Raw genomic sequence first — 15,759 nt, forward strand, 5'->3', positions numbered from 1 at the left:
TGATGATATGCTTTTGACTGGACCTTCTACTTAGCATGTTGCAGCCTTTAAGGCTGATTTGCAGTAGTCTTTTGCAACGACAGATTTGGTCCAACTTCACTACTATCTTGGCATTCAGTTTGATCATGTTGAGGGGGCTATTATGATGAGTCAGTCCAAGTAGATGAAGCCAAATATTCCAACGATTTGGGTGGATGATCGAATAGGTTTGGGAAGCAAAGAATGTGGTTGCAGATGCTCTCAACAAACAAGAATGATAGGTGTGATTTCGTTTGTTTAGGACTCCACACTCCTAGTACGAAGAACCAGTACCGTCAAACACTAAAATTCAAGGAGTTTTGGCACAAAGTGATGTTGGATGACCACCTGGCTGATGAGTGGTTATTAATAAAACAACTACGCTACGATAGGGGGAATAGAACATAGTGAGGCTCTATGCACTTTCTCACTCATATGCATGCCAGCACAAGGAATACAATTCAGTTTAGTTCAATCATGCTTCCACTTCGTGAGATAGAACTACGGGCTTGTGAATGATAGCTTTGCTCGTGCACCTCTTTCACTTTAAGACTTAGAGTGAAGACTTTCTCCTGTTAGCACAATTTGTGTAAAAAGGCAATGTTCTTTGCTACTTGCTCTTTGCCAATTAGGGACCCTACCCTTGGATTTGTTATTTTCAATATCCCATCTTAGGTTGCATCACCTTCAAGACCAAGATTGGGCAACCAAGGTATGGACGGGTTTTTCAAATCTTTGTGGGAATTCAAACTTGCCTCTTAAGAACTGTTCTTATTGAAGTACTCCTTTACATGAAAACTTCTCCCCAAAAACACAATTTGAAAAGAACCACCTTAAACATCTAATTTTCCTCACCATTGACCTGCTTGGTCCTCACCCTAAGGTTCAAGGGCTAAGCCCTTATCTCGTATTACAATTCTAGCTCGGGTAGTGGGTCAAAGAACTTGGATCAATTTGGGCAAGGCACACTTTGGCTATGCCTAAAGTGCACAAATCCTGACCTTAATCAAGACAGTAAAGTGAAGATCTAGGAGATCATAAATCACTGGAACATGTGTTCCTAGAACCCCCCCTAGTAATAAGAAAATAGCAGCTATCCCACATCTGGTAGTCCTTGCTAGGGTCCTGATCTATCAAATGTAGATTGGGCCCAAGTGGAGAGGCTCCCAGTTCTCTTATTGTCATGGATGATTTGCAATAAGCCGTCAACAAGTTGTTTTGGGTGAGTTTGGGGCACCTCCACTACAACTTGACCTAGCATTCCAGGTGATCACATACCTCTATCGAGTCAGGTATTACGCTTCCTTGACTGATTTTGGATGCACCAAATTTTCTCAACTGCCATAATTGATACTCGTATCATAAATGGCAAATTCATAAACTTGTGTGTTCAAGAATGAAGATGACTCCTGCATTTATTTGGCTTGGCAATAGTATGATTTTATTATTATTACTTTAAAAAAAATGTTCCAGTTATACTTTCAAGTTGTCACACTTTTGAGTATGAACTTTCAGTATACTTAGTGAAGACGTAAGAAGAAATAAGTCAAAGGACTGGTTAGAGCCATGTCCCATTATCGAATTTAGAGGGACTCCAAAACCTCATAATGACATCACTTAACTACAGCCTGATATGTTGTTTTGGGGCAATCCCCCTTCAGCTTGAGCATGCTTTTAAAACACACCTTCCCGCAGCCCACTGCCTGTAGGTCCTAAGCATGCATATGGTAGACATGCAGACAATTCATGTATAAGCACATTAACATTACATACAAGAGCACCAAGATTAACAAATTCTTCTGCATCAAACAAATTCAAGAGCTACAAGCTTACGAAGACTACAAAAGACTTAACTTTAAGGGCAAAGGTTAATGAAATACCTTAAAGATTGGACATAGGAAGAAGCTAGGCACAACTTGCCTACTTTCCGAAATCGTGTGTTTGCTCCACACCACTTGGGCAGCATATTCATCAGCAAAGGCCCTGAGTTTTTCTAATTTTGGAAGTACAAATGTCTCGAGATCCGGCCGATTTTTTCTTCTTAGCTCTGAGCATTGGAGCCCTAGATGTGCAATGTCTGAAGCTTCATGAATGGGCCAATTCCCAGCAGCTGGATCAAGGACCTCATTTAAAGTACCCCCTTCAAGAGCATTTTCTACAACTGTTGTAATTCCAATTACACCTTTCCCAGTCAAGAGCTGTAGCATGACAAGACCTAAAGCATAAACGTCAGATCTGGGACAAAAGACACCAGTGCGTTGATATTCAGGATCAATGTAGGCAAACGTGCCAACGGGAACCGTCTCTCTATATTCTGTGATGCTGTATGATATGGTACCAGCTGGAACCAACCGTGCGAGACCCACATCACCAACTTTACTTACGAAGTTCTGATCTAATAGAATGTTTGCAGGCTTTAGATCCCTGTGCACTACTGGATCAGGTTTTGAGGCATGAAGGAAAAGCAAAGCAGTTGCAACTTCTGCAGCAATTCGAAAACGAGCGTGCCATGGTAGTGGCGGAGTACCACCCTTGCAAAGTAAACGATCCTCCAAACTGCCATTTGCTAGATACTCATATACCAAGCACCCCTCTTCAGGACAAGCTCCCAAGAGGAGAACCATATGGGGATGATGCATGTGACCAAGAAGTTCAACCTGCAAAATTGCATGAAGCATGTGGGACATGATAAGAGGGCTTCAACCTAGCCAATGCAATTATACACCATGAATCTTTCACATAAAACTCAAATAGAATCTTGCAGCAAAGTGAGCTTGTTTAAACAGATTTTGACTTTTCTTGGAATTTCTATCACAGCAAAGCAAGGCAAAGAGCAGGCACATGCAGGTTTCTATGTTTTCTGAACTATCCTGTGTCACCTCTTGCTGGAACTCCTGTGGACCCTGAACTCCACCTTTCTTGAGGACTTTGATGGCCACTATTGTATGATGTAACTTGCCTCTGTAAACTGCACCATAGCCACCTTCTCCGATCTGATTGTCTGCAGAGAAACAATTTGTAGCAGCCTTAAGCTGTTCATAAGTGTATTCCCTAAATTTAGTTTTCGTTTGGACAAGAACGGCCATCGCTTCTCGTCTAGTTAAAGCTTCCTTGCGTGCTTGCTCTTCCGCCTCTCTGCGCCTCTGTGCCTCTTTTTCTGCTGCAGATTTTGCAGCTTCCAAAGCTATCGAAGCATCATCGAACTTCCTTGCCGCTTCTGCTGCTGCTTTTCTGGCTGAATCTGCTGCAATCAAAGCCTCCTCCCGTCTCTTTGTCTCCTCTTTTGCATAAGCATCTGATTCACTTGCCTGGAACCCAAATTCACCAGTCTTGTAAGTTTTTAAATCAAGCCATTTGCAGCTATACCCATTAGAAACTTGTTTTGCATGCTGTCCACATCATTTACAACATCCCTGAATAGAAAACAACAATCCTGCCCAAGACAGTTAGGCTTTTAATCGCTTCGACTCTCATTCGTCAAATATGGAAAATTTCACCATGCGCACTGTGGGAGGAACAATGACAGCAAGAACAAATACCCAAAAAATAAGTTTGCATGACCAGGGTATAGATGCTTCCCTCGTGATAAAAGTTCAAGCAAGAATAAAATGCCACAATATACACCACATCTACTCATGAGGAAAATTAATCAGCAACCAAAACCAAAATTAAGTAATTTGCAATGGTGTCTTTTTTTTAATCTTCCACATCTAAAAAATTGGAGATACTAAAAAGACACAGACTGTGGAGAGTCTATGTATGCACAAAATATACAGCAAAAACAAGTATGCTAGATAGAACAAGCACTAGAGTGCAAAGTCTTTTACAACTAGGAAACGGGGAAGATATGAAAAAAGAAAAGAAAGAATGTGAAGTGTCCACAAATATGGGAAAATACAAGATACAAGCAAGTACGCTAATTAGAAATTGCAATATTGTGATGCAAATCGAGTCCTAAGGTACAAAGTGGGCAGAAATGCCATGACACAAACCCTATGTGAGATGCCCATGGTAGATGAAAAAGGATATAGGGAACAATTCAATATGGAACAGGGATCAAAATCACAACACCCTCCCTACTAATGCAGAACGAGTGCTGGATCTCGTTTAGAACTTCTCGTTTGATAACAAAAGCAGGCTTCAACTCCATTGCATTTTGGTTGTGGAAGATTTCTCACAAACAAGAGTAGTTCCATTACCTTTATTTTCCTTGATCATCCCTCCTAACCCCCAAGGAAATGAGGGCTGCTCATTGTTAAGTAGTCCTACTTTTGACGAAGGTGAGATCTCTAGATATTGAGGGTTCAAGAGAACACAAAGAGGGAGCAAGCTATATTGATCATTCAGCAACACTAAATGAGAGATTACACTAGGGTAGTCATAGGGACAAAGCCCTAGAATGGACCCTAACTGAGGTCAACACACAGTGGTGACTAACTCACCCACATACTCAATCACTATCTGTGGCTTGGGGGGGGGGGGGGGGGCTATAAATCCCTAACCATTATTACAAGCCTTAGAGATCATTATTTCTAATACCCCTTGCAATGACAATGTCGGAATGCACAACGATCACCAAACGGATATAAGTTCAAAGCTTTGTAGCAAGCCTCGAACTTTTCACCAGGTAGAGCTTTGGTCAAGAGAAGTTGATCTCCCCCGCACGTAGCCTCTCCCTGACATAGTGATCATGTATATCTATGTGCTTCATACATGCATGAAACACAGGATTCTGCACCACTGTAATGGCACTGTGACTGTTTGTGAGAATTGGAGTAGGCTCCTCCAATCATGCATGCATATCTGCCAATAAATGTGTCAATGAAACACATTCCACTGTGGTTGTGAAAGCTGCCCTGTACTTCACATAATTAAGTAGCAACCGTTGATTGTTTCTTGCTCAACCAAGAAATGCATTAATGCCTGAGATAGAAACAATTACCACTAGTTGACTGCCTAGTGGCAAAATCATCAGCTCAATCTAATACCTACGAGCATGTAAATGCAAATTACACCCCTTGGGAAGTAGCAAACCAAGAGACAAAGTACCTTGCAGGTATTTGAAAACATGCTTCACAAGGTCTTTGGGCTGTGCCTAAATCTGCTTAGCTCGGCTACTGCATACTGAATGTCTAGCCGTGTATTACATAGTAAATTAGGCATCCTACAACGAGCCTACAACCTAGCTTAAATGGCAGCCTCGAATGGTTCACTGTCATCATGCATGGACTAACTTAAGCCCTGGCTCCATAGGAGTTGTAATAGGCTTTACAATTCTGAAATTTGAACCGTTCAAGCAGTTTTTCAATGAACATTGACTGCAACAAACCAATGCCCTTGTCATCTTGTACAAATTAAATGTCAAAGTAACATTGTAGCGGCCCCAAATCAGATATCTCACATGTCTTCTGCAATTCATCCTTGAAATCTGCAATTTTTGCAGCGTTAGTACCGGTGATAAGAATGTTGTCCGCATACAAGACAACAATGACCTAATCACTCCCTTGTTTCTTGACAAAGGATGTTTTCGTTTGGATTGTTCTATGTACCCTGGCTGGTCAAAAAGGCATCAAATCTTTGCATACCAAGCTCTAGGTGAAACCAAAAGGTAATTATCTTCCACACACAAAGTTACCACTTAATCAATTGGTGAAGAAGAACACAATCACACCATGAAAACAACAGCACACTGGGTACAATCTCCCCCCCCTAGATGGGTAGCTCACGCTTCCTCATCTAGAGTATTTATGATATTTCATAAAAGCACCAAGGAGCCAAAATTATCCCCCTCATCCAAAAATGAGGGATTTGCTTTACATAGCCATCTTAGGGCCCAAAAATGAATTATTACAAAATATATTGCTCAAACTTGCACTAACCACACAAAGTATCCACTAGGACCCCCGCCGCATCCGGTGTGCTCCTATGGAGTACTTTGCCATAGTCACACTTGACTAAAATAATAATGTCCAAAGCAAGATATATCAGAAATATAATTTCTGTAACATTCCTCTTGCTTGGATTGTAACTAACCTCAGTTACGTGTTTGATTATAGAAACTAATGAGGTCTGAAAAAGTTCGAAAGAACCGCTCAGGCATCCACTAAGCATCATCTCTCGGATGATTCTTAAATTTAAGCAAGTATTTAGTATAGACATTTCATTTTCGGGTCGAGGTCTGTTGATGATCAATAATGCAATTTCTTCTTCATCAACAATCAATGGAGTCTCTTCATAGACAAGATGAATAGGTAAGGGTCCTTTGAAGGGCTTTAAGAGGCTGATATGGAAAGCATTATGTATTTTTCAATTATCAAGTAATTCAAGCCTATAAACTAGATCATTGATTTTCTAAATCACCTTGAATGGTTCATAAAAAAGTGGGGACATCTTGATAATTAGCCATTTCTCAACACTCTTTAATCTTCTTTTCTCAATCCGAAGTACATAATCGCCTTCTTTAAAAAGCATGTGTTTCCGTTTCTTATTAGCTTGTTTTGTGTACTTCTCTTGAGCGATTGTAATGGCTTCTCGAACCTCTTTGAGAATATTTTGATAGTCATGGGTAAATGCATCTGTTGCCTCCACTCTATGGGTCAATCATGTAATAGGAATAGGTAAAACCTTCCCATAGATAATCTCAAAGGGTGCTCTTCCAGTTGCAGAATGAGGAGTATTATTATAAGCAAACTGTAAGAGATGAAGATATTTGTCCCAAGTTTTTGATTGACTTTCCGCATAAGCTCTTATCATATCCAGAATAGTACTATTTGTAACTTCAGTTTATCCATTCGATTCTGGATGAAAAGCTGATGAGAAATCTAACTTAGTGCCTAGATTAATGCAGTCCATAAATTACTGCAAAACTTCGAATCTCAATCAGACACTCTAATCTTTGGCAAGACATGATGAACAAAGATATACTTGATGAATAAATGTTCAGCTTGCTGAGCTGTTAAAGTCTTCTTGCATGGGATGAAATAAGCTTTCTTACTAAAACGATCTACTATTGTCCAAATCATATCATTTTGATTCGCTGTAGTAGGAAAACCTGTTATGAAATCCATGGATATTTGTTTCCAAGGTTGCGTAGGAATAGGCAAAGGCATTAGCAATCCTGGGGTCTTTCCTTTGTAACTCTTGATCTTCTGGCAAGTGATGCATTCGGCTACAAACTTAGCCACATCTTTTCTTATAGTAGGCCAATGAAATTCTCTTGCTATCACTTGTAAAGTGGCAGTCACTCCCCTATGTCCCATATATGATGGTTGGTGCATTTCCTCCATTATAATTTGTCTAAAGGGTCGAGTGATGCATAATTTCTTTTGATAAAAGAGGTATCCATCATTGCATGAATAGTCCAACATAGGATTTCAATTATTATTCTCTAATTTGTTCCATATGTCAAAAAAATCTGGATCCCCTTGATAAGAATTATTCATACCTTCGAAAGGCTGGGTCTAAGGCTAGGTCTCTACAGCAGTGATGTGATTAATACTTGGCTTTCTGCTAAGAGCATCAGCAACTACATTTTCATTTCCAGGTTGATACTGAATCCTGGGCTGAAAACTCTGTATAAATGATGCCCATTTGATATGCCTATCGGATATAAGTGGCTAAGTCAACAAATGCTTGATACTTTGCTGATCGGTTTTGATAAGAAACTCAGATCCCATCAAATAATGTTTCCACATTCGTAAGGCATGCATAACAACGGTTAATTCTTTATCATATGTACTATAATTGCATTCCACTGGTTTTAATTTTCGGCTCTCATATGCTATTGGATGACCATCTTGCATAAGTACGGCTCCAATTCCATATCCACTAGCATCGGTTACAACTACAAAGAATGGTCTAAATCAAGTAGTTGCAACACAGGAGCTTGTGTGAGAGCTTCTTTCAAAGCTGTAAAAGATTTATCTTGACGCTCAATCCATAAGAAATGCTTAGCTTTTCTAAGAAGGTCTGTCAATGGATGTACAATGTATGTGAAATTCTTGACAAACTTTCTATAAAAGCTACACAATCCCAAGAATGATCTTAATTCATGTATATCTCGAGGTTTAGGCCATGTGACTATGCACTCAATCTTCTTTGGATCTACTCAAATCCCATCGGCGGATACAATGTGACCCAAATACTCTATCTGATCTTGAAAGAAACTGCTCTTTTCAAAATTTATGTACAATTGATTTTCTTTCAAAAGTGAAAAGACTAGCTTCAGATGTTCCTTATGCTCCTCAACATCTTTGCTAAACACCAGAATATCATCGAAAAATACTACCACACAATCTTGGTGTTTAAGAAAGATTCGGTTCATCATTCTACTAAAAGCAGCTGGAGCATTAGTTAGCCCAAAAGGCATAACTAGGAACTCATAATGTCCCATTTGAGTTCTAAAGGCAGTCTTGTATATATCCTCTTCTAACATACGAACTTGATGATAGCCGGATTTGAGATCTATCTTACTGAAGACCTTGGCTTCTTTTAATTTGTCTAGAAGATCATCAATCCTAGGGATTGGATATTTGTTCTTCACTGTGATTTTGTTTAGTGCACGATAGTCTATGCACATTCGATAGGTTCCATTTTTCTTTTTAACTAATAAGACAGGTGCTCCATAAGGAGAATTGCTAGGTCTTATCAATCCTCTCTCTATCAGTTCCTCCACTTGCTTTTGAATTTCCTTTTGTTCTAGCTGATTGACTCTATAAGGAGCTTTGCAAGGTCCAGCCCGGTAAGATTTCTATCCTATGATCTTCAGGTCGAGAACATGGTAGTCCAAGCGGCAAATCCTCTAAGAAACAATCAGAAAACTGAGAAAGAAACTTTTGGTGTGTAGGCTTAGTGTTTGACTGAGTAGCCATGACCGTATTCACCAAAATCAAATATGTCTTCTCACATTTTCTAATTGCTCTTTTGGCTTGTGTGTGGTTGAGTAAAGGACTAATCTCAAGTTTCATTGAGCTTTTTAGACATATTTCTTGTCTGTCCTTCTCAATCCACATCTGATGTGAATCATAATCTATCTTAGGACTGTATTGGTACCTCCATGGCATTCCTAAGATGATGTCCACTCCCTGTAGGAGTGCCACTAGAAAGTCTCTTGTATCCTTGTAGGATTTGATTGAGATTTCAAGATTCTTGACTTCTCTAGTGCAATTGTACTTTGTTTTGGTAAAAGCTATTACAAAATATATTGCTCAAACAAGTGATAATAAAGCAAAGACAAAATTGGTCCATGGCCATATATATTGCGATGTGCGACACCTCGATCAGTACCCTCGCACTAACTCCAATCCTCGCTATAAGTTCCATCACTTGTACTCAAGCCGCCAATTACATTAGTTATTAATAATCGATTGAACGAATCACCGAATCAACCGATCCCAACATAACCGCGCTCAAAGCACAATAATCAAGCACAACACCATTAACACTAGCGACATCAGTATTAACATGGAATCACCCATAATACCGATCATCTAGCATGTCAAAACACAAGCTAGTCAAGCGTCCCTAACTAACCACACAAAGTATCCACTACGACCTCCGCCGCATCCGGTGCGCTCCTATGGAGTACTTTGCCATAGTCTAATACTAGGAGTCTACTACTTCAAGCCATACAATACTTTCCTTAACCTACAAACTTTGTCTTCTTTGAACCAATGGATTGAGACACATAAACCTCTTTCACAAGGTCCCCATTAAAAAAAAAAAAACTGATATCCAACTGATGGATATGCCATCCATAAAATGCAGCCATGGCAACCACACACCTAATGATAGTCATACGACCATCAAATAAGATGTATTGCAAGTTGTACACCTCAGTGATTGCACACAGTTTCCTACCAAGCCGTTATTCTATAGGATCACTTTCTCCAAATATCAATGATGGCACCTACCTAGGGCAAGCAGGGCAAGCACACATAGCTTCATGCCAAGAGAAAGTTCTACAATGATCACTTTCTCCAGATTATAGCTCCAGGCACAGATAGACCTAGCTTCGACCTAATACATATATCTCGTGCCATGAGGATTGCTACCAGTATATGCAAAGTCTTATCACATTGGCTAAAGATTGTAAGAAACAAAATAATCAAAGCTTGTGCCTAATGTGTGACCCTCAAGTGGTGGACCACTCAATCTTTCAATGGCTCTATTCAAGTCTCATTGCACAAAATAATGATTGCAACAAACGTACAGTGATCGCATGTGAATAGAGGTTCTGCCCAATGTGCAACTCTTAAGAGGCAGAGACGAAAAACAGCACAATTTTGATACTTATCTACGATGAGATCAATCCATTACTTCATCAAAAAGGTTTTCAACCCATATCCCAATTCATTACATGCACACATAAAAGGTGTTCAACCTTATTCATCCTCCAATTGAGGACCATCCAACATAGTCAAACGAGTGCAAACCACTTCCTTTTCCTACTTTACCCTTATCATTTTCTGCAATCAAATGTACCGGTCCACATGCTTGCACTTAGTGTAGGGCACCATTCTGAGTGATCTTGTACGGTGATGATTTCTCTTTGTATTCTGTTAAGTTCTCACTCACTCATTACAGTTGTTGGTGTATAACCCCTTTCAAAATCCTTAGGAAGACAACCTTGGATTCCACACGTGGGATCCTATACCCTTGTGTTTGTCTAATATATTCAGGCAAATCAATATAGCAGCAAAGAATTCTTATGCAAAACAAGGAGGAAAAGTCAAAGACAACCTTATGTGTTGCAATTGCAGCAGCTTCCTCTGCCTTTATAACCCGTTGGCGTGCCAGCTCAAGTTCAAGTTTTAACTTATCCAAATCACTCAGTGCTGCTGACTGTTCACAAACATTATCATTTGTCAGTAACGGCCCCTGATGTAGTTAAGTATGGTCAAGTAAAGGACCGTAAAGGTAATCATGCCTCCAAAAAACAATTTCAATGCATCTATCTAACATATTCATTGCACCACAAATATCTTGCCTGGTCATCACAGTTGGGTTCTTGTGCAGTAACTCTCTCGGGACTCAAACCTGAAAGCATGTCAATAATCTGTTTGTCCTCCTCCAACGTCTGAAAAAGCCTGTTAATCTGTACAGCAGCTGACACATCTTGCCTATTTATTGAAGGGCATAGAAGTCCCTCATTCAATGCAAATGAACAATTTTTGGCACCAACTGGAACTGCGGAAGTCGCTTTTATGTCCCCCTGCTCCCTTATATCAGTACCTCTGTGTGAGACAATGTCTTCCCAAATATCTACAGCAGCTAATGGCGGGACAGAACCAACTGAATTCCCTTCTTGAGAGCCCGGGAATATGCTGTGCCCTGCTGTCATATCATCCCTACAATCGTTGCTGATTTTTTTTTTACAAGAAGAAGACAACTCGGCCTTCAAAGGGAGACTAGGAGACAAGAAAGGAGAGACAATAATATAGTTTCCTTTCGGTCTTGAACCACCATTCACAAAATTTATGTTAGATGCAGCTTTCTCCCTCTGTATTGGCAATGGCTGTGAGATGAACCCTGTGATATCTCCTTGCAACAATGGTGAGCTGTCCAACAAATTTAGATGACTCCTTGTACGTGTACCAGCCTGGGAGACTAAAGAATTGTCTGAGGTACCACCTGAATCCATCAAAAGCAAAGAATAAATTGTCAAAGCTTTTAGAGATTCAAACTGCAGCAGCAACCACTATAATCACATCTTGGATGTCCCTTAATCTCATCATAAGGAGGTTACCCACTAACATACACCGTGCTTTAAATCAAAGTTGTGACGTATGCATCTAATCTATGTTCCCTTCTTTGCACACCATGAAAATGTATTATGGCATAACAAATGATGGATTCACTCCTGTCCATTGATATTTTGAAAAGAATTCATCTGAATCACATTAAATATATTTCCTTTGACATGCCACAATATGATAATCTCTAAATGAGGTTGATAATGCTATTGTTTATGGTTCTGTTTATTGGTATACTCGTATGTATTACTACTGTTCAACAATCAGTTGTACAACTAGTTGTCCAAAGCGTTTGTGTCCTAGATTGAGGCAATACTATATTTATAATGTGGTAGAGGAATTGCTTCAGCTTTATTGGTTGCTCAGAAATATCTTGTGTAATTCTGATTACTATTGTGTGTGCTAGAAACTACAGTCAATACGAGCTACCAGACTATACTGAATTGAAAGGTCAAACTCGTTAACCAATCAGACTTAAGTTGAGGAGATATTTGAGGTTAGCCTAAATTAAATTATCAGGAATGTTTGTGATATTCATGGTTGGAGGATGCATATTTCCATAAGAGTTGGTGGAGATACCAACCAAGTAAGCCAAGAATTGGTAGATCCTTGTATTCTCTTTCATCAATACAAAACACTCATATAGAAATTTTATGATAATACATTATCATAAATTTTCACTTAAGATATATGTCCTAGATGATTCTATATCACCAAAAATAGAATTATTCAAGCCACTTCTCAAAAATATATCTTGCTTGAGTCATCTGCTGATGAATCCATTTTTGTTGATAAAGAACTAGAGAGTGATGGAAAATTCCATCCTAGAAGTTCGAAGGTTCCACTTAGCTTTTGTTCTTATCTCATCCCAGCCTTGTGAATTAGTGGATTATTGAATTCCTTCGTCTCCATCTCAGCTTCCAATTCAAATTCAAACCATCCACAAGGTTGAGTCACACCAGTCTTAGCCATCTAGTAATCAAAATGCACTAATAAACATGCACAAGTTAAAGATCTCATCTAAGTGCTGCTTTAGATTGAGTGAATGTCTCAGAATATATTGCAAAAATCTGAGCCAAACACTCTTACAAAAAGTTTCACCAAAGATCCCAAAGCATGTAGAGGTCGGCTGCACTAGATGCCTATGGTGAGCTAAACACTGCTCCTACTTTTGTCCTTTAACTGCTCAGGTTGTGTGCTCCTCCGTGAGCTTCGGTGACCATCTAGAGTGTCGCTCCTTGGACAGAATTCTCTGCAGATATGTGCTCTCGTAGTGGCTGTAGGTATGCACCAAGTTCTGCTCCAGAAGGTGAGGGCTGCTTCCAGTCTGAACTGCCTTAAAATGTGTTGTGCATAGGGTTCTTCACATTCTCCCTTTCCTTCAAGTACAATGGCTGATTATGCATTCGAAAAGACTTTCAACAAAAAACAAAAGCAGGTTTCGGATCCGAATAACCCTGTTTACACCTCTCATGAGGCACAGCTCGTTTTTTATGTTATGCATGAAGGTTTTGAAGACACACGGTAGGATTTGAAGGCACACGGAAGGATTGGAAAGACCCTCCTCCTTCTATTGGAATTATGGTAATGGAGGATGAGATTGTTGATCCGGTATGGGAATATGCCAAGCATGCTCTTATCATTTTTTCCCTGGTCATATGCCTATTGCAGCTGATGTTGGTATATACCTAGATGAATCCAGGAACATTCCCAAACTCATCCTCTAAAAACACAACATAGTGCAGTTTCAATCTCATGATAGTCACTCACAAGGTTAAAACCATAAACTCCATCATGCATAGCAGGGACTAGCTACTATGACATCCCCACTGACGTCATCAGCGCCCCACAATGGGTGTAGACCATAGTATAAAAATATGCTCTCACACATACAAATCCACACACCCACACATACTTAAGCATCCATTTATACAAAGTCTTCGTACTCAGTTTCTGTCCACACTCCGGAGGTGAAGGTAATTGGTTGACAAGAACCTTGGGAGGTTGCTTTGTCCATAAAGTGCACTATGCAGCAAAAGGCTTCTTTGAAGTTATCATGGTAGATGAGCAACATAAACAGATGCTTCTAGAGCATTCGCCTTTATTTCATGGGCAGCAAATGGTACATGTCTTGCCTTGGTCGCCGACTCGGGATTACCAGGGGTTGATTAGACATCGTTGCCCGGTTTGGGTTGAAGTGGTTGATTTTTCCCAATGTTTGGCTTCTCTTTTGCCCAAAATTGCTTCATCTTTGGGAAAAGTGGTTTGTCCACCTCGCCCGAATGGAAATTCCAACCGATTTTGCATTCTTTGGGACACAGATCGACCTACTCTAGATTCTTATTCTGTGACAATTAATAATGTGGCCATGGACAGCGCCTTTTATAGGCTGAAATGGGTCTTTTTGTAGAAGCATGCTTTGAATGTAAAAAGTTTGGGCATATGGCTTCGCAATGTCCCCTGGTTCTGCACAAAATGCCTTTGGATGCCATGCCTTCCCCACTGCAAAGCAAAGATGCCCCTGGGCCTTCTAGTATTAAAAAAGCCTGCAAATCCAGCTGCCTCAATGCCTTCTGTGGCTCCACCTAAGGGGAAGGAAAAAAATGCCACTGAAAATTGGTAGACACCGAAGAAAATCGTCTCAGCCAGGAGACCCTTACCTCCTCGTATATGGAACAGTGGTTCTTCTATTGGTCATACTCCTGCTGAAAATTCAGGAGTTGGAATTACTTGGGCTGCTGTCACACCCAGTCGTACTCTGTTCCCAGAAGAAGTTATTGGTCTTCTCTCCCCACAAAAGACCCTTGGGTCACCTCAGGGAAGAGGTTCATACCCTAAGGTGGATATGACGGCTTGATGCAATGGATCTTCCAGCTGCATATAGCTGTATAAAAATCGGTAAATATGCTTCAGCAAATCAAGTGCTTGACTTCCAATGTACAGGTATTGTGTGATGCTCGCAAATGGAAGTTTGTTTGGGCTTATATAAATGAGTTGCAGTGGCCGTACAAGAGCATAATCAGCACCTCTATGCTGGCAAGACAGGGATATGCGGCAATATCCTTGGAGGCAGCATGCTTTTTTGCATGGTGATTTCAATAATGCACCGCTTCAAGGGGACAATACTTCTGGCAATCATCACATGTTAGCCTTGGAACGGCAACCATGGTCTCAATTGATTTCTCATCTTGATCTTCTGGATATTGGGCTAGAGTTGAAACCCTTGCTTCCAGGCTATACTTTTCAGCATAATGCTTTATCAGCATACAAGGCCAGGCTTGACCATTGGTACATGATAAATGCACATCAGAATGATGCCCTCACTTATCAAATATGGGCGGATTATGCCTTTCCTCATTCTGACCATGCTCCATTGTGGTTGAAACTTTCTTTTCATGTGATGCCACATGACAGATTGCCAAACAGAAGATTTCTTATAGTCAATAATACTTACTTGGCACAAGATGAATACAAGCAAATGGTTGTCCGTGCCATTGCACCACTTCGTGAGCAATGTCAGATTAGTCTTGACTATGCTTGGAATGCTTTCGCTTCTCATACACAATCTGTTATTCGTGACTATGGGAAATCCTATTTGCATGACTCGAGAACAAAAGTTGCAGATGCTAAAGCCAACTGTCAGCAATTGACTGAACTCAACCATGTCGGCGTTTTCTCAGCCTGAGCTTGATTGTCTATGTCATGCTAAGTATTTGTTGCAGAAGAATGATCACAGGAAAATTGCCAAATGGGATACCCGGGCCCGGAAGAAGGCTCTTTTGGACAAAGGTTGTTCCTCCAAAGAATTCTTCAAAAGTTTGCATTCTAACAATCAAGTTTCTCACATCTTCACATCTAATGGTGTTTGGACCTCCTCACGGGCACAGCTTGCTCAGGCATGTGTTGATCATTTTTCTCCTCAATTTGGGAATCTGCAGCCCTCTTTGCAACGGGCCCTTTGTGCCAGACGTCAATTGTATCTGTTGTC

The 15,759-nt window shown here is 40.3% G+C and overlaps 1 protein-coding gene across 1 annotated transcript in view; it reads right to left on the bottom strand.

Annotated features, from left to right (window-relative positions):
* The window catches only part of LOC147906322 (U-box domain-containing protein 35-like), a 69,640-nt gene that overhangs the window by 17,140 nt on the left and 36,741 nt on the right, over window positions 1–15,759 (bottom strand). Inside the window, exons 5-8 of the mRNA XM_087378061.1 lie at window positions 11,006–11,649; window positions 10,759–10,860; window positions 2,898–3,326; window positions 1,899–2,675 (exon numbers count right to left, since the gene is read on the bottom strand). Of these exons, the coding sequence (XP_087234187.1) occupies window positions 1,899–2,675; window positions 2,898–3,326; window positions 10,759–10,860; window positions 11,006–11,649 (1,952 nt within the window). The remainder of the gene's footprint in view (window positions 1–1,898; window positions 2,676–2,897; window positions 3,327–10,758; window positions 10,861–11,005; window positions 11,650–15,759) is intronic.

This window comes from Dipteris shenzhenensis, chromosome 1 (genome assembly GCF_047967505.1).
Source record: "Dipteris shenzhenensis isolate YYH24624 ecotype China chromosome 1, Dip_SZ_1.0, whole genome shotgun sequence".
Lineage (NCBI taxonomy): Eukaryota > Viridiplantae > Streptophyta > Polypodiopsida > Gleicheniales > Dipteridaceae > Dipteris > Dipteris shenzhenensis.